The following is an 18,361-nucleotide window of genomic DNA, read 5'->3' on the forward strand; positions in this document are numbered from 1 at the left end:
TAACACTTATGATAAGTGGAATATTGTTTTTCACATTGCTTGGTGGTTTAATCACTACTGCTTCTATTTTACCTCTTTACTGCTGAAAATTATACCACCTCACTAGCAATTTTTAACTGTATGAAATAATCAGCATAAAGTTAATGATCAATGAACTTTATGAAATTTACATGTTATTTTAAGCAGTAGTAATTCCATGATCAGAATTATATAGATGTAATGGCTACATATTTATATCTACATATATCTGTATGTTATATACATATATAACAGAATGCCTCAATGTATATTTTATTTTCCGAAGAAAATCACTGAAACATTCAGCTACCACTGGAAAAATTGCACCGTCAATGCTCAAACATGACCCAGACCAGGAGCGGCCTCAGATTATTATGGCTCTTCTAAGGACAGAAGTTCTGCTTCCTCATTCCCTCACTGTTGAAACAATCTCTGCTGGACCAGGTTACAGGAAGTTCACTGGAGTTTTGTTTCAACATTGAAGGAATGATAAGATCGATGCTACTGTCATCTACATGAACTACATCTACTTTTTCAGATGGTCATATCTCCGCTATTACTGGTGTTAAAACTGCATTAAACCAAATAATGTTGTCATTGAAAATACAGGTATAGGGTTTCCACTTGGCTATTCTTGCACATACTGCCTCCCCATGGCCTCCATGAATTTCCAACTAACATAGGAACATTTAATTGGTTGCTTAGTCCATTTAAAAATAGAATTCAGAATGTTACTTCTGGAAAGAATGTCAAACTTAAGCAAAGTAGTTCCTAATGTCTAAAATATCTAATAAGTGACAGAAAAGATTTACATATAACATCATATTACATCTTCTAATTTGATTTGAAGGTGGTGGGAAAATGACCCAGAAATAATAATATCAAATGATGATTTTCATATCAACTCAAGATTCTAAGAATAGAGCCACAAAGAATCAAGTAGATGCATAAGCTGAACCAATCATTTGTATCTTATTGTGAGGACACTGTAATCAATTAAAGATCGTGGTTACATGATCTTTAGTCAAATTATTAAAACACACATTCATACAAATGTAGGCTAATAAAATCCAAAAAGAAGCTTTTACATGAAATCTCTTCAAAATACTTTTCCTTACTACCAAACCATCTCTCAATTCCTAATGGAATATCTGAGCATTTAATGATAATAATTCTTTACCTTTCACAGTTTCTGGTGTCTGGAAATATTTATAGTGTTGGTCTTTCTTGCTGGACTGTAAGTTCCACAAGGGCAGGATCTGTGCTTGTTTTACTCAGCACCGTATCCTCAGCATCTAGCTCAATACTTGGCTCATCAAGTTCAATGACTATTTGCTGACTGACTGATCTTAAAACCAGTGGGAAAGGGGTCATATTACAACATAATGTTGTTCAGCTACATTGGTAAAGGATTTGTACACCTTTAATAATCTTTGTCGGTTCATTAATTTCTTCTGTCACAAATTCTAGAGGCATTAAAATTATAAATAATCCTAACACTTAGAGTAGTGTCAAATATGTTCACAATAACTATTCATCTACAGTTATAACAGTAATGTTATAACAATAAGTATTCACCCTCTTCTGTTTGCAAGTGATTTCTACTCAGATGACTTGCTGGCACCTCCAAATCTAGTCCAAAAGAGAACTTACCTTCTCCCCCGAGTAAGGTTTTCCTTTCTTAATGTGTTCTCTTTCTCAGGACGCTACCATTTTCTTTTCTAGTCATATAGGCTAAAATGTCTGGGCTGTTTGACTCTTACTGTTCTCCATTCCTTATATTCAAATATACCTCGGTGCTTTTATTATTTGAGAAAGTGCTGAGTTGCTCTTTCTTGTTCCATCTTAAGGTGATCTATTCCCTGCCTTCAGCTGCCTGGCTGGCCTCCCCAGCACTAATCTGTGGACATCTGATGCCTACCACATGAATTTTATTAACATTCTCCTTTCGCAACCTTCACTGATCAAAAAACTGCAAGACAGCTTTATTTCATCATGTTTTTTAAATATTTGCTAAAATATATTGAGCCTTTCATGCCCCAGACATTTTGTATTTGTTCTCACAGGGCCCTGTATTATCTGATTTTCCTTGATTTCATATCTTACCCTCAAATATGCTCCCCTCGAGGCAGTATGGTTTCAGTACAGCATTTCACACATACCATTTCCTTCCCCTGGACTTTCCTGCATACCTTTCCTTCCATCCACAAAGCCTTCCCTCTCCTCTCTGCCTATGCAACGGTACATATACTCAAGGTCTAATTCAAATTCTACCTTGTATCTGTAGTCATTCCCAACTATTCTTGCCCTATGTTTTCTCTCTACTCTGAATTTTTATTGTTTAGTGCTCTGTACAATTTAGCCTTTAGTGATAGGCTGTCTCATAGGACAGGATGCCCTGTCTACACAATGAGATACACTGGAAAACAGTGAGGCTCTACCATGAATATCCTGGGGTATACAGGTCAACTTAATAAAGATGTTTATTTTAGAGACTGTGGAGAATAGAGAAAGGTACATAACACTATTTCTGCTATCAGTACATTGGGGAAACTTCAGTCTTAGAATAATTTAAACAAAATAAGGCCAATTAAAAGTGTTTCAACAGGTGTAATAGAAAGCAAGGAGAATTTCTAACTTCAGAAAAAGTCAATGCAGACTGAAGCTTGCAAGTCTTCTCCAAAAAACTCTATACAGAACATGGATATAAAAAAATCAGATTCAAGCACTACTAAAAACATCAGAGCCACATAAGAAATTAAAATCTATCTAAACACAACTTAAGACAATTTGTCAGACATTCCTCTTTTCAGATACATACACACACACACAACTTAGATTAATGGGACCTATGATGGTAGTGAAAACTAACAGACTGACAAACCTAATGTCAGTCTGCACTGAAAATTCAAAAGCTCTAAGAGAAATATTTAAGATTTACATTGATTTTCAGCAGTGAAAATGATACCTTGTATAGGTCATCTGCTGATGAAACCAATTTAAAGAGATTAAGGCCAATTACCTAAAGCAGACTATTTCAGAAGAACAGATTTTATTTGTTCTATGGAATAAAGGGGGTAAATTTTTGGCAGTGTGTGCAATCTAAGTACAAACATATCAGCTGAAAGAATCCAATTAAAACGTATTTATTGCACTAATATAGCTACTTTAAATAACATGATTCGTGATTCTTAGGAGTTCCAAACAAAGCAAAGTTGATTTAATATTCATATTTTGGAAATCAGGTTATTTGCTTTGTTTACTTCTAAACTTTACACTGATAAAACTAAAACAATCTTGTAAAGAGGTGCATGAGTTTGTGTGGGTGCTATACATTTTCAAGAGTGAATAGAATGAAGGCAAATAGGAAAATTTTAGGTAGAATTTATAGATGAAATGTAAATACACTTTGTAATTATAAAGCAAAAATATTCCACATGGAGACCATGCATAATTGTTGCTTATAGAAGGAAAAATAAATGTTTTCATACTTTTTGATTGTTTCATTATGTATTCACCCATCTCTACTCCCCATAAGTAACTCAGTTCCCTTTCTAATACAGCGCCCAATTCCAGTTCTTCCTGCCGCTTCAGAGGTCACCCACCCTCCAACAATAGAGCCGGAGCCATTTCTCTACCTTTTAGGAAAGCAGAGACTGTTGGAGGCACAGCACAGATGCTATGACCGAATGCAAAAGTTACCCCCATACCAAGGAGAAGGTAAAAAGAAGGACATATGTGAGTGTGTGTTTCAAACATCAAGAATGCAAAAGTTACCCCCATACCAAGGAGAAGGTAAAAGGAATGACGTATGTGAATGTGTGTTTCAAACATCAGGAATGCAAAAGTTACCCCCATACCAAGGAGAAGGTAAAAAGAAGGATGTATGTGAATGTGTGTTTCAAACATCAGGAATGCAAAAGTTACCCCCATACCAAGGAGAAAGTAAAAAGAAGGATGTTTTTGAATGTGTGTTTCAAACATCAAGAATGCAAAAGTTACCCCCATACCAAGGAGAAGGTAAAAAGAAGGATGTATGTGAATGTGTGTTTCAAACATCAAGAAAGGCTTATTTTCTTTTGTGGGTAAATATGTGTTGACTAATTTTAATTTAATATGCCAATAGTTTTAACAGTGGCTTTCATACCGTGGTATGTTTGTGTATTTCATACAGCAGACATGCCTAGTTTCTTTGCTCAAGTTCACCTGACTGCTTTTTGGCTAATATCTGCATTTACGACAAAATTACTACGATAGCCCAGTATTCACCCATGGCAAGCAGGAACAATATAGGACTATGTGATGGTAGAGGAAGTAGAGAATGACAGGAAGAGAGTTGGAAAATAGTGGGCAGAGAATTAGCCTGAGGCAGAGCCTATCAAAACTCTGTCTTGCTTGGGTTAATTAGGTAGTATCTTCCCTTACCTGTCAATTGGGTGGCAACTCATGCTAATCCTTCTCCTTTTCTACCCCCAGTTCCCAGAGGAATTAGAAAAAGATATCTCCTAGGCAGACATTGTTTATCTATCACCTTCTCTAGAATGCTCTGTGTGACTGCCCAGATATTCTTAGCGCCAAGCATATTCTATTAGCTACAGAGGGCCCAGGGGAAAACAAAAGAGAGGATGTGATGACCAAGCATTGCTACATTCATTTAAATTCTCTCCCCTGACCCCTAAAGCACTTGAAAAGACCCAACAAGATCTTTTACACCCTCCTGTAGTCTAAGACAACACTGCTTCGTAGGGGGAAAATTAGTTGAATATACTCTATTTACGACACATGGTTTGCCATCAAACAGTTAAGGTTTTAATTTGTAGTTCCTATTTTTAGCATTTTCCTTCAAACAAAAAAGTGAGTCAGTTGAAAGACACATGTCATTCTTCTGTCTGCAGTGGTTTCAGTGTTTAAGACCCTGAAAAGACATTATATGTAACTCTGCCCAAAGAAGAAACCCTTTCTCTGAAGCTAAGTGAAAAAACAGAAACACAAAATTGATATTTTCAGAAACTGAGTGAGTGCAGTCTCCTTCGCTTTGGTCTTAGTCATCTTGGGAGGATGAACTTTTGTGCTACGATCATTATTTTAAAAAAAATTTTTTTTTTGAGAACTGCCTTCAAAGCCTGAAGCTCATTCTTTTGAATAGCTTTATGTTTTAGGGTAGATTTAATTTTTTTCAAACAAAAAATATTCCTTTATTTGAAATTGAGAATTTACACCAGGCTTCTATGCAATGAAACACCTTAAATGCAGTTATTCTTTCACCTAATCCTCTCCGTCCATCTCCCATACATTTACTACACATTTCCACTTGGCCATTTCACAAGTACAATATTTTCAAATCCCACCATTACCTTACTCATAAACTCATCCCTCCTGGATTCTCACTTCTGTATGTGACACCACCACTGAGCCATTTACTCAGGATTAATATTTATGAGTCATCCTTGTATTTTCCTGTTTTACATCCACACCCCGTTAATTACATTTCATTAATATTCCTAAATACACTAATAGTGCCTTATTTTAGACATTTAATATCTCTTACCTGGACAGTTACAATAGTCACCTAGTTTGTCTCTCTTTGTTAATCTTATCCTTAAAAACCCTCTTATTCTCACTAAAATCTAGATTTGTTCATGTCATTCCCAATGGTTCCACCTTGCCTGCAGGAAAAAAAACCCCAAACTCCTTAGGATGGCATTTAAGACACCTCATAATCTGACCCCAGCCTCACACTTGTATCAATAAGAAGGTGTATGAAAAAGTAGATACTTTTACAATTGCACTAAAAGTTTCCCCCTTCAAGAGTAGATTTAATTTTTGAAAGCAGTGAGAAACCACTTGGAGCCAATGTTGAAGAATACATAAAGTGATCAAACTAAGCATTATTTTAGTCAGTAATGGTGTGATTCTAAAGTAATAAGACTGTTTTTATATGTAGCCCATTAACTGGCTGCAAATGCATCTCCTGAACAAGTGCATCACCCTTGGATTAACAATAGAACTACCTAAGGCAACCACTTTGAAGGTTAATGGTTAGTAGGCTACGAATGTTCCAAAGCCTTTTATCCAGGGGTAACATTGCATATACTTTCACAAGAGTTTTTTCATAGCATTTCTGGAGATATTTTAAAGGAAAGATTTTGGAGGAAAGGTTCTATACAGATGACAAATATGCCTTTTGAGGAACAAATGGAGAATGTCCTACAAAAAAAAAAAAAAGGAAATTCCTTGGTACTTGGAAAAGTTAATACCTGTATTTTGTTGCTGCTGCTGCTACTGTTGTTTTAATATTTCCATGTCCAAGTGGAGAGTCCCAGAATAACTGTCTATGCACTGTTAAATCCTGCTGAGGATTCTACAGTTTTTGACAACTGTAATATAATTTCTTTCTAAATGGCCAGGTCTGTATTGCAACCGTACCTGGGATGGATGGTCCTGCTGGGATGACACACCGGCTGGAGTGCTCGCCCAACAGCACTGCCCAGATTATTTTCCGGACTTTGATGTAGCAGGTAGAGTATTTATTTTTATTTTATATTTTGCTATGAATCTTTTAGCGTTTTTCTAGTTCTGAAAAGAAAATCAGATACAAAATATACTACCAAGTCATATTCTATGCAGTTTAGCACATTCTGAAGAATTTCCATAAATGAAATATTACCCAGTTGTACAAAGATTGCAAGCTGCCCTTATTTTTTAAGTCACATTGCTGATCACTTATGCCCCTTAGTCATAAATTATATTAAATGTTAGATAAAAATGAAATTTTTATATATTTTAAATATTTAAAATTAAATTTTAATAAATTAATATTTCTAAAACTGAACAGTTTTATTTAAATGTGTAGTTTTTAAAATTTTTCAGTTGTCTCACATTTGATGACTTATGCAAATGCTTGGTGTAGAGTTTGTGCGTACTGGGCTGGTAGAACAAGCATAATGGAAATTTGATGTAACCTTGAAAATTATATAAAACTGTCATGTGTAGGGAAGATAAATCAGAAGGTGGTAACTCTAGACATTTACCAGATTTCTGCTCCAACAGTAGATTATTAAAATATGCTCAGTAAGTAAGACTGGTACTATTAAAATGGATTGCAGTAACCCAGCTGTGTGCCCAGCCCAACATGAACAGCCAACAGATGTGTGTTAAGTGAATTTGGTGTTACTTTTATAACTAAAGTTAATTAGTAACACGGGAATATTTTCATTGAATATCATTTTTTAACTTTCCAAAACATTTTCATATATAGTATCTCATTTTATACCTACATAATATTTGACATAAAACCACAAGTAAACCCAAGTCTCCTGAGCTCTTACCTATCCCTTTCTTTCTAAGTAAGTGCAACAGTCTTGGAAAAGCATTTGAGAAGTAATATTTCTAAATCACTGTACAAAATTATGCAGGTTGAAATACTTTCAGAACTTTCAAGGCAGAACATCGTTTTCCTTCAGGCCTCGGTCTAGCCTCACTGGTGTGGTTAGAATTTGGGCGGGGATGCTTAGGCAGGAGTACCAGGTGCCAAGTGAAGTGAGAAGCTAGGGGCCGAAGTTATGCATCTTCGTATTGTCATCTATCCAAACAGAATGGAGGTCTGGAATCCAAGATGCTCAGTGGTGAGTGGTCAGGAGCCAAGGCAAAGGGATGTATGAGAAGTAGGTATGAGGTTTTACAACAGCCTCAATCCAGAGATTAGACACTTGGGGCTGGGAAATGGGATTGGATAGCTGCTAGTAGTAAGTGATTCTTAACTTGGCTGAGAAGCTGGGGAGCTTTAAAAAATAATCCTGATCCCTGGTACCACCCCAGATATTCTGATTTAATTAGTTTGGAGTGCAACCTGGACATCAAGATGTTTAAATGTTCTGCTTGTGGCTAAATTGCGCAGCAAAGGTGAAACTGTATTAAACAATAAAGTCCAGATAAGAAAGTGGCTGGTACCAGCGAAGCCCAGCCAGTGCACTCAGTAGCTCTTCCAGTAAGAGGCAGAGCACAATATCCGATGAGACTGATACAGGCCATAGAGGAAAGAGGGTCCCCGAGGAATAAAAGGTAGTAGCTGCCCAGCTCCAGGAACTGTAGGTGTCAGGGCCAGAGAAGTTCCGTTCTAGGAGACTGGATAGAAAATCTGTCCCATCGAAATAAACCTGGGATTAAGATACTTAAAAAGGAATATAATCTTCATTACAAAGGAGATCCTGATGCTGAAACTAAGTGGGTCCAGCTACAGACACATTGCATAAGTCCCTGTTAAGGGGTGAGATTTGTTCCCGAGAGTACAGCGAGCCTGAGCCTGCAGGAAGCGTTCAGGTGGCTCTAGATGTTGAAACTAGAGCCACTAGTTGACTGGTGTGGGGACTGAGCTCCCAGAACACAGGTCATTCCACCTCAAGCTCCGTATCTCTTCTAATAAGATGTGGAATAACAGAGCACAGTAACCCCGCCGCACCTCAGTGCTCATCTTCCTCCTCCGTCCTTCAGTGACCTCTAGGGAATGGGGCCAGGGAAGAGAGTCAGAACACCCAATTAGGGGAAGGGGACGCCAGGGTCCTGACAAAAGAGGATCTTCTTTGAATTATCTGGTCTGGACTAGAGGTAGCATTTTGAAGAGAAGACTCAGTGTTTGTTTTTTGCTTAAGAGGTTATGGAAAAATCAACCTTCTCTTTCAGATTTTTCCAAGACTTGTTGGGTCAGACTTTCTACCACATTTCAGGGTTAACCAGCCCATCTGGTTACCCACACTTATCGTCTGTGAATGACGAGAGGTTATTTCCCGCAGACTGAAAGTGAGGACATCAGTTAAGATGGAAAACAGCAGTCATACGATAAAATTTATGCAAGAAAGTTTCTGGAATCCAGATTAGAGCACTTAGTCTGTCCCTGAGACAATGTTTGGGAGATGCTTTTTGTGCTTCCTTCAAGAATGAGATACAAAGTGCGACCCCAGTGAGAAGAGATAATGGAAATGGGATTACAGTGGGGCACTTTTAAAACCAGCTCAGGCCAGCCACTTCTAGGAATTCTCATTTTGTTGGAAGAGTTGGGATGTGAAGAGAGAAAGGGCTTAGTGCTATGCCCTGCTCAGCACTACCTTCCTGTAAACGCTAGCCAAATGCTATTTGATAGTAGTGCCCCAGGTCTTTATCAACTGTTCCCAATAAATGATGCTTCATTCATCTTGATCTGACAGCCACATTAGAGGTAACATGAGTGGCACAAAGAGCTGTTCTGCAATCAAGGCTGCAAGGCCAGTTCCAAAGCAGCAGTGGGCTCTTGCCAAAGTGGCTGTAATTATTAACTAAAAGGCAAGTTTGGGGTCACAGAACAGGGATTTCCAGGCATAGATCCATCTTTTCAGCCTGATTTTTAGATTCCTCTCAGCTGGGGGACAAGTCCACTTTAAAAGAAAGGCAAACCTTAAAAATACCTATATTCAACAAATTTAAATTCTTTAGTATTTTACCATTGACCCATTAATGAAATGACAGAGATTTCGTTTTAAACAAAGTGCTTGGTAAAAGACAGGTAGGTAACGAAAGAGTGAATAAGAGTATTGAAATTCCAAAGAGGCTGGGAGTCTGAAGGAATATGCTAGAGTATAAAAAGCAAATCCTCATTAGGAGGGATTTAAGGGCCGGAGTCAAACACTCAGTCAGCAGTAACGGGACAGAGCCAAGGTGGCCAACACATGGTTGAGGACAATGATTCTCAGCCCTGATACCCTTTGGAATCCCTGAGCTTCTTAAAAATGCTGGTGTCTGGCACCTCTTCCGATTAATGGAACACAAATCTCTGGGGACTGGGTTTTGAGCATCTGGAAAAAGCTCCTCGATGTGAATCTAGACCGAAGGAAGCATGCCGCCTCTTCACGGGGCAGTTCAAACTTAGACTATTTTAGAGGGAAGTGCCAATATCAGAGCACATGCAGAGAGGCTTCAGGCTGTGAGGGGACAGCATGTGTGGTGAGAGTGAATAGGGGTGTTTGGTTTAGAAAGGGAAGTCAGAGTAGATGTAGCCTTCCGTCAAATATTGAAAGATTTGCCAGGTGGAGGATGACAGATTCTTGATAGCTGCAACAGTTAGAACCCGGAAATGCCTTAGATCCAGACTTGAGTTAAATCCAAACAAAACAATATTTCCTACAGTGCCGTCCGTGATTGGAAAGGACTTCCTCAGGAGGGACACCCTCTTCCGTAGTTACCCTATATAGCTGCATAACTTTGTAAAAACCAAATTATATTCATTTCAATAAAACAAAACTACTTTCTAACAACATGTTAAAGATAAAATGCTGCATTACAAACCACTTTTTTTTAATTGCAAGTAAGCTTAGAATGGTCGTTGACAAAGCATTAACTAAATCATTGACCAGTTTTCAACACCAATTTTTCCCTGCTGGTTAGTGCTGACCCTTTTGGAAGCATTGTTGGTGTCCAGTGGTGATTCTTTAAATAGTTTTTGTCCAATGGCAGTCACAGTAAATTCGCAATTAAAAATTTTTCTACTTAACATTGAAACAGATTTACATTAAGCAATGACGATTCTAATAGGTGCTTTAAAACACCTTTTGTTTGAAAAATGTGTTTTTTCATCCATTTACATCATTGTTGGAGTAGACATATTACAAACAAGTCTACAATTTTCAGTTTAAATCTTGTGCTGAGTTTGGTAGTATCTGTTTCATTCATACAATGAAAAATTATGAATTTCACCTAAAAACTGCCAAAGTTAAAATAATTTTTATACTATCTCTTAGCATGTTGATTTGACTAACCGCAACTTCTGATAGAAAATTATTTTAAATGTTATCAAATCTAAGTAATGTTTCAGCAAAATAAATTTTTTAACATTAATTGTTTCTTAGCCTTTAAAACAATGACAAATATTAGTATATGATTCTGATTTCCATATCCTTGTGCTAAAAGAAAAACACCAGAAACCATATATAAAAGGGTTTTCCATAGGTATGATAGCTCTTTGCCTTTGCCAGTGAAGAACAATGCTTCAAAAATATTATCCCTGGGGCTTCCCTGGTGGCGCAGTGGTTGAGAATCTGCCTGCCAATGCAGGGGACACGGGTTCGAGCCCTGGTCTGAGAAGATCCCACATGCCGCGGAGCAACTAGGCCCGTGAGCCACAACTACTGAGCCTGCGCGTCTGGAGCCTGTGCTCCGCAACAAGAGAGGCCGCGATAGTGAGAGGCCCGCGCACCGCGATGAAGAGTGGCCCCTGCTTGCCACAACTAGAGAAAGCCCTCTCACAGAAACAAAGACCCAACACAGCCATAAATAAATAAATAAATAAAATTTAAAAATATATATTATCCCTATGAAATTATCAAAAATCAAAACTATGTGAGGATTGCAAACACACTGGTAAAATCTCTTTTCGTATTTTACCAGTTCAGGATTGTTATATGATCTCTAAGCAATAAACACATTGGAGAGGTACTTTGGAGAACTAGAAAAAGTCTGAATAACTCAGAATAAGTTTGGCAAAGTAAAATGGAGATAACAATGCTTCACATGACTTTGCTGAAGCTAAATGGAAGCAATGCATATTAAAGCATCCTGTATAATGCAGGATTCGAGGTACTCTCTATTGACTTGTATTCACGTTCAAGTTCTATAAAGTGATTAACACTTTGGAATGGCTTTTAAGCTTGCATTTATTGTTTTTCCTTCTTGCAATTTTGAGATAGTAAGTTTTGTTTCATTAACAGAAAAAGTTACAAAGTACTGTGAGGAAGATGGGCTTTGGTACACGCACCCTGACAGCAACATATCCTGGTCCAACTATACTATGTGTAACGCTTTCACTCCTGAGAAAATGCAGGTAGGTTCTATTTCAAATTTCAGTATTGGGTGAGAATGCCATCCTCTATGCATGGAAATTTATGCCTAATTGTAAAACACCTGCTACCAAGACGCCAACTATTTTGTAGAAGGAAATCAGATAATGACCTGTCAATTCTAGGGACTCTATGAATTGGCACTAGAGAAAATGATGTTTTACTTCTTGGTTGGCATTCAGTCAGTGAGAGCTCTGTGAGCATGTGGAATCAGGCCATTTGTGGCAAGGGGAACGTGTCCACAGAGCAAATGATGGGATTCCCCACAGTGCCAGACATTAGGCAGCATTTCCAGGAACTGCCTTAACATCTCTTCTCCTGGAAGAGTTCCAAAACTACAGATTTCTCCACAAGTCACCAGCTAACGGTTGTGTCCCCATCCCTGTCCTGAGATGTCTATGACAGTTTTACTATCAAGCCTTGAAGGAACTCTAAGAATGGAGCTTCTCATCAGCCCACTGATACGAGTGTGGCTGTTTAGATTATTTTCAGTGGAAGTCCATTCTAACTTGTTACTTCTTGTGTCTTACTGGCTGTTAAATATTTTTACTATCTTTGCTTAGAAACATTTAAGCCAGTGGGGCAGGGCGGGGGAGTGGGGGGCAGATAGTTACTGCCTTCTTCAGATGCTTCAGAAATCTGAAAAGATCATTAAGTCTACCACCAGCCTCCTCTCCCCACAGAGCTGGGAGAAACTGTTGGTCAGCGTTTAGCACACAGGGCATCTCTGCACAGCCCGGGTGGCTGCAAGAGAAACCTATTGTTTCCTTCAAAGATAGACCTGTATGTATGTTTAGTTATTGCGAAGTTGGAAGCTACAGGCACATCAGTGCTTTTGTTTCCTATAAAGAAGCTTTACTAGTATAGGAATTTTTCCTTCCATTAAAAACAAAATAAACAACAATTAAAAACAAAGAAGATGAATAGATAGCTTAGAGACCAGTTGACTAGAGGGACATCTCGTCACAGGCACAGGCTGAGGGCACCAAAGCCAGTTACCGCTTCCACAAATTGCTAAGTCACCCCTGAGAGTCAGACACATGCCTACGTCCTAGAGCTATTTATTTAATAAGGTCTGATTGAAATGATGTGTCAATGAGTAAGGAATTTCCTGAATGAATGCTGATTATTTTACAGAAAAAAAATTTAACTCTTTTAACTGAATTGTTAGAAAGAGTGCAGATCCAAATAAACAATTCTCAGTGCTGCCACATTTGACCTCTTCACACACTCTGGCCACATCTGAGAAGGAAATAAAGTATTTTAAGAATAAATACTCCCCTCTAGGCACCTAACATAATGATTGAAATTCTATGCACAAATCTTCCATCTATATACAGGCAAAAAAAAAAAAAGAAGAAGAAATCAACCTAGAATTTATTAAAAAAAAAACCAAACATTTCTCAGTCTTAAGAATGATACAAAAATGGCAAATAAATTATGAGGTGTTGATTTAACCTTACACATTTAGACAATTCTATTTCAGAAGCATAAATATTTTTTAAAGTATTCTGGAGGCAACTGAAAGAAAATGAATTAAATTATATAAAATTTCCTTACAAATAAAATATGCAGAGATAAAAATAAAATACTGGCATGCCTATATATCCAAATTAAAAAACAGTACTTTAAATGGCAAGGGAAAACTATTTAAATATGGTAAACTATTTAAAAGGGAAAACTGTTAGAAAATGCCACACCTGTTTTTGTCTAGTGGCAAAGTTAGAAAAAGAGCCAGAAAATGAATTCCTGGGGAAAAAAAGACAGGACCTGTGTGTTTTCTTGCAAAGATTCCTAAATACCCCCTAAGAAGGGACCTACAAGCTATACTGAAGTTTTTATCAGTTCTAGGTATAAACCAACTATTCCAGATTTACTATCATTACCTGCAAGGATAAAAAGCACCGTTAGCAGAGCAGTATCAACAATGAAACTGGTGAACAATATGTAAATGCCTAGTGAAATGATGCAACCACAATTCAGGATAAGTTGACACGTTCATTTTGAAACTCTAAGGCCTACAAGGCAATATCTGTTTCTGTCTAGCAATAATGCACATAACCAAACAAAGGGCTCTGTTTTGTGAGCCTTTTAAGCAGAATTAGTGCTTCAATCTCAAACCCTTCACAAGGAAATTGATAAGAATCAAAATGTTCAAGGGTAATGATTTGTACATAAATGGCGCGTTTCTCCCAGGAATTCAAAGAACTCCATAGAAATTATCCAGCTTATCTACACTGCATTCACATTCATACCAGGACCCAATAAGTTATTGAAAATACCTTAAGTTCTTCCCACAACCCAATAACCTGTTGTGGGAGGGGACTTAACACCAGAAGCCCAGAGATTATGTTGTCCTCCTTTCAAGCCATTGCCCTCTCTGAGTCTCTGTTTTTTTCACCCGCCAAATGGATATTACAGTCTCTTTTTCTCCCAGACAAAATAGAATACAGGGTGCCCAGCTCTGAAAACAAGTTAGGTGCTTAGAGAGTTCTACCTATCAGTAAATAGAGAAGGAAACGATCCACTATTGTCAGAGGAGTGTCATAGGTCCCCCTGCCCCTAAATGTCTCTCCCATTGGCATCATAAACATAAAAGGCAACATTGGAAAATATAACAATGTGGAATAACATAAGTAAAGAACTTAGATTTAAGTGCTGAGCTATGTCTACTGCTGGTCAAAGATTATACCTAAGAGGTGCTATTTCTTTTCAATTTGGAACACACATTTTAGTTTGTTGAAAATTAGAGTTAGGGATTCATTGTATTTTTTTTCCATATCGCTATTCAACTGACCCAGCAACATTTATTGAAAAGACCATCCTTTCCCTACTGCCCTGTAGCATCGCCATTATTGTATATCAAGTGACCATACATGTCACTACATGCTTCTGGAGTGCGTTGCACAGGTCTATTTGTCTCTCCTTGCACCAGTATCACACTGCTGGATTCCAGTGGCTTTATAACAAATCATGATGCTCCATAGAGTAGGTCTTTCCACTGTGTTCTTCTTCAAGATTGTCTGGGCTATATTTTTTCTTTGTATTTTCAGTGCAAATTTTAGAAGCAGTCTGTCAAATTTTACATGCAAAGAAACCTTGTGATCAGTTTGAAAATTTTGAGATCTTTATAATATCATTTCTTTCAAACATTGAATAGACTATATCCCTCTATCTATCTCAGTCTTTAATATCACTCAATAATGTTTTATAGATTTCTGTGTAGAGGTCACACACATCCTTCTGCAGATTTATTCTCAAGCATTTGATTTTTTAATGCAATTGTAAATGCCACATTTGAAATTTTATTATTTGTTGTTTATGTATTAAAATAAAACTTCTCATTTTTATATCCAACAATTATTGTAAAATTCACTTATTAATTTTAGTAATTTATAAATTTTATATTTTATACATATAGTATTATATCAACTGCAAATAATAACAGATGGATTTCTAGGTAGCCATTAATCTACTTTCTGTCTCTAAGAGATTTGCCTTTTCTGGACATTTCATATTAATAGGATTATACAATATGTGGTTTTTTGTGACTGGCTTTTTTCACTTAGCTTGATGTTTTCAATGTTCATCCATGTTATAGCATGTGTAAGTACTTCATTCCTTTCTATGGCTGAATAGTAGTCCATTCTATGGACAAACCACATACACCAGTTGATGGACATTTATGTTATTTCCACTTATGGACTATTATGAATGGTGCTATAAACATTTTGTGTACAAGTTTTTGTGCACACATATATTTTCATTTCTCTTGGGTCTTTTTTTTCTTGATAAGTCTTGCTAAGGGGTATTGAAATTATTTTTTTTTTTAGGAACTAGGTTTTGTCTTTGATCCTCAATATATATTCAAGCTCTCTTTATCATTTCTATTTCCTTTCTTTTACATTCTTTAAGTTTAATTTTCTTTAGACGGAAATTTAGGTCATTGATTTTCAATCTTCTTTTCCCATATATGCATTTTAGTCTTTAAACTTCCCTCTATGTACACCTTCATCTACATCCAAAAAGTTTTGGTATGTCACTGTGAGTTCTTCTTTGATCCAATGTTTATTTAGAAATATATTGTTTGCTTTTCAACAATATGAGGGTGTTTTTTAAGTTATATTTTTATTAATGATTTCTAGAGTATTATGGTCAGTGAAGATGCTATTTAAGATTTTAATTATTTGAAATATATTCATTTGCTTTACTGACTAGTGTATGTCAATTTGGATATTCTTTGTGCATTTGAAAAGAATGGGTATTCTGCAGATGTTGTGTGCAATGCTTATTATATGTGAATTAGTAAAATTTGTTGAGCATGTTGTTCATATCTTCTATAGCTAGATTTTTCCTCCCTGTGTTCATTCTGTTGATTACTAGGAGCTGTCAGTTTTTGCTTTATGCTCTGTGTGGTTTGAGTTTATATTATTAGGTGCATAGACATTTAGCATTGCTGTATCATCCTGACTTAACATCTGGACTTGTATGATATCACACCAGTTTTCTTATGGTTAGTGTTTACCTGGGCCATCTTTTCTTGTCCTTTCACATCCAATATTTCTGTATCCCTGTATTAAATGATGTTCCTTACAACATATAATTGCTTTAAAAATCATCTATTCCAATCACATGATTTTACAGATGAGGACTACTGCAGTCTGGAAAACTGAAGTGACTGGACCTATGAGTGTCACACAAACACTTAATGATAATACTCTGAGTAAAGAACGCTCTGATGAATCCCATCTTCTGTTCTTCCCACCATGTCATGCATATTCCAGTAAAACTGATATTCTTAGAAAAGTTAATCTATTAATCCAATTTATAATTCAGTATAATTTAATTCTCTGAAATATTTGTTATCATTTTAGTCATTTTTTTAAAGGAGCAAAACATTTGTTGATTTACACTATTTAAAAATAAACTGTTTTCGGGCAGAAATTGAGACACAGATGTAGAGAACAAACATGTGGACACCAAGGGGGGAAGCGGCGGGGGGTGGTGGTGGTGGTGTGATGAATTGGGCGATTGGGATTGACATGTATACACTGATGAAAATAAATAAATAAAATAAAATAAACTGTTTTCCCTCTTCTATAATAATTTATTCACCTATCTGCTTTTGTAACTGGTTTTGTTGTTGTTGTTGCAGAATGCATACATTCTGTACTACTTGGCTATTGTGGGTCATTCTATGTCGATGTTCACCCTGGTGATTTCCCTGGTGATTTTCGTGCTTGTTAGGTAAGTACACCTATAGCATCTGCCTTTTATTTTCTTCTCTTAGGTACTAAAATAAATGGTATACTCTGCAAGAGTGTTGGGCAGGGGGAAGTCTACTGATTACAAGACATGTAACACTGGGAGTCATGAAGCAGCAAGAAAAATGAAATTAATTAAAATATGCTTTTTAACCCTATCTTTGAGGAAAATAGGATGAATACATATAATTTTCAAAGGCGATATGCCTCCTTCCCAAAATGAAATAATCCTGTGAGCCCGTAAATACACCGCATTAACATGGTAAAGTTCCACTTACCATGGCTAAGCTTCCATGAAGTATTGAGGAAATAATCCTCCTTCTTTTACCCTCACTCTAACATATGGAGGCCATGGCCACAAGTTCGAACACACCCTGCTTAATTATGAGCTGTACTGTATGTAAGTGGATTGGGCCAGAAGAAAAGTGGGGCTGGTAAGGCCATGATCGTGTTCAGCCAGAAAAGGAAGTTTCTTTTGGCCTTGACTAACTCAGCCAGAGTCAAGGAGAACCTCTAGAAGAAGATGGCCTGCTGTCAAGTGTCAGTTTTTTGCCCTTGCACACCTACCATTGTTAACTGAAAGTGTCTTCTAAGAACTGTAAGAAACAAAATTGCAATGAGGGTTTCTATTCTGAGGCTGTGTCCATACAAATGATTGCATTACCTATTGCAAAATGATTAAGTTGATATAGATACTGATTTTACAATAATGGAGAATTTAAAATATTCTATAGTTTTAGGAATGACCACAATGTATGTGAGATAGTAACATATGTTAAATTTGATCCTAAAAACATGTCCTAAATTTAGTGTCATTTCTTTAAATCAAAGGCAGGAGGCACGCTACAGTGCTATTTCCTTCCACTGATACTTTTTTTAGTGATATTATACAAATGATTAAGAAAAGTTCATAGGCACAGACTACAAATAATTCTCCACACTTAAAAGATGTGATATGTAATTAAATGTATAGTGATTCATATATAAAATAACAATCTTAATTTGACTTTTGTTAAAATATTGCCATGATAATACTAGAAAAAATCAAACCAAGGAGAGAATCACACTTACCACACCCTTAATACAACTACAGTTATTTTTTTCCTTGATCCTATTTTTAATCTTTGTCTATAACTTACATCATAATTACATATTGTATTATGTCAACATCATCAATTTATGTTGATTAAGCAATATAACTGAATAGCAATTTTTTAA

General features: G+C 36.6%; 1 protein-coding gene across 1 annotated transcript in view; it reads left to right on the forward strand.

Annotated features, from left to right (window-relative positions):
- CALCR (calcitonin receptor) overlaps positions 1 to 18,361 on the forward strand; it is a 144,712-nt gene that overhangs the window by 84,163 nt on the left and 42,188 nt on the right. Inside the window, exons 4-7 of the mRNA XM_061197787.1 lie at positions 3,582 to 3,738; positions 6,426 to 6,536; positions 11,751 to 11,863; positions 17,035 to 17,126. Coding sequence (XP_061053770.1) covers positions 3,582 to 3,738; positions 6,426 to 6,536; positions 11,751 to 11,863; positions 17,035 to 17,126 — 473 coding nt within the window. The remainder of the gene's footprint in view (positions 1 to 3,581; positions 3,739 to 6,425; positions 6,537 to 11,750; positions 11,864 to 17,034; positions 17,127 to 18,361) is intronic.

This window comes from Eubalaena glacialis, chromosome 8 (assembly GCF_028564815.1).
Source record: "Eubalaena glacialis isolate mEubGla1 chromosome 8, mEubGla1.1.hap2.+ XY, whole genome shotgun sequence".
NCBI classification, from domain to species: domain Eukaryota; kingdom Metazoa; phylum Chordata; class Mammalia; order Artiodactyla; family Balaenidae; genus Eubalaena; species Eubalaena glacialis.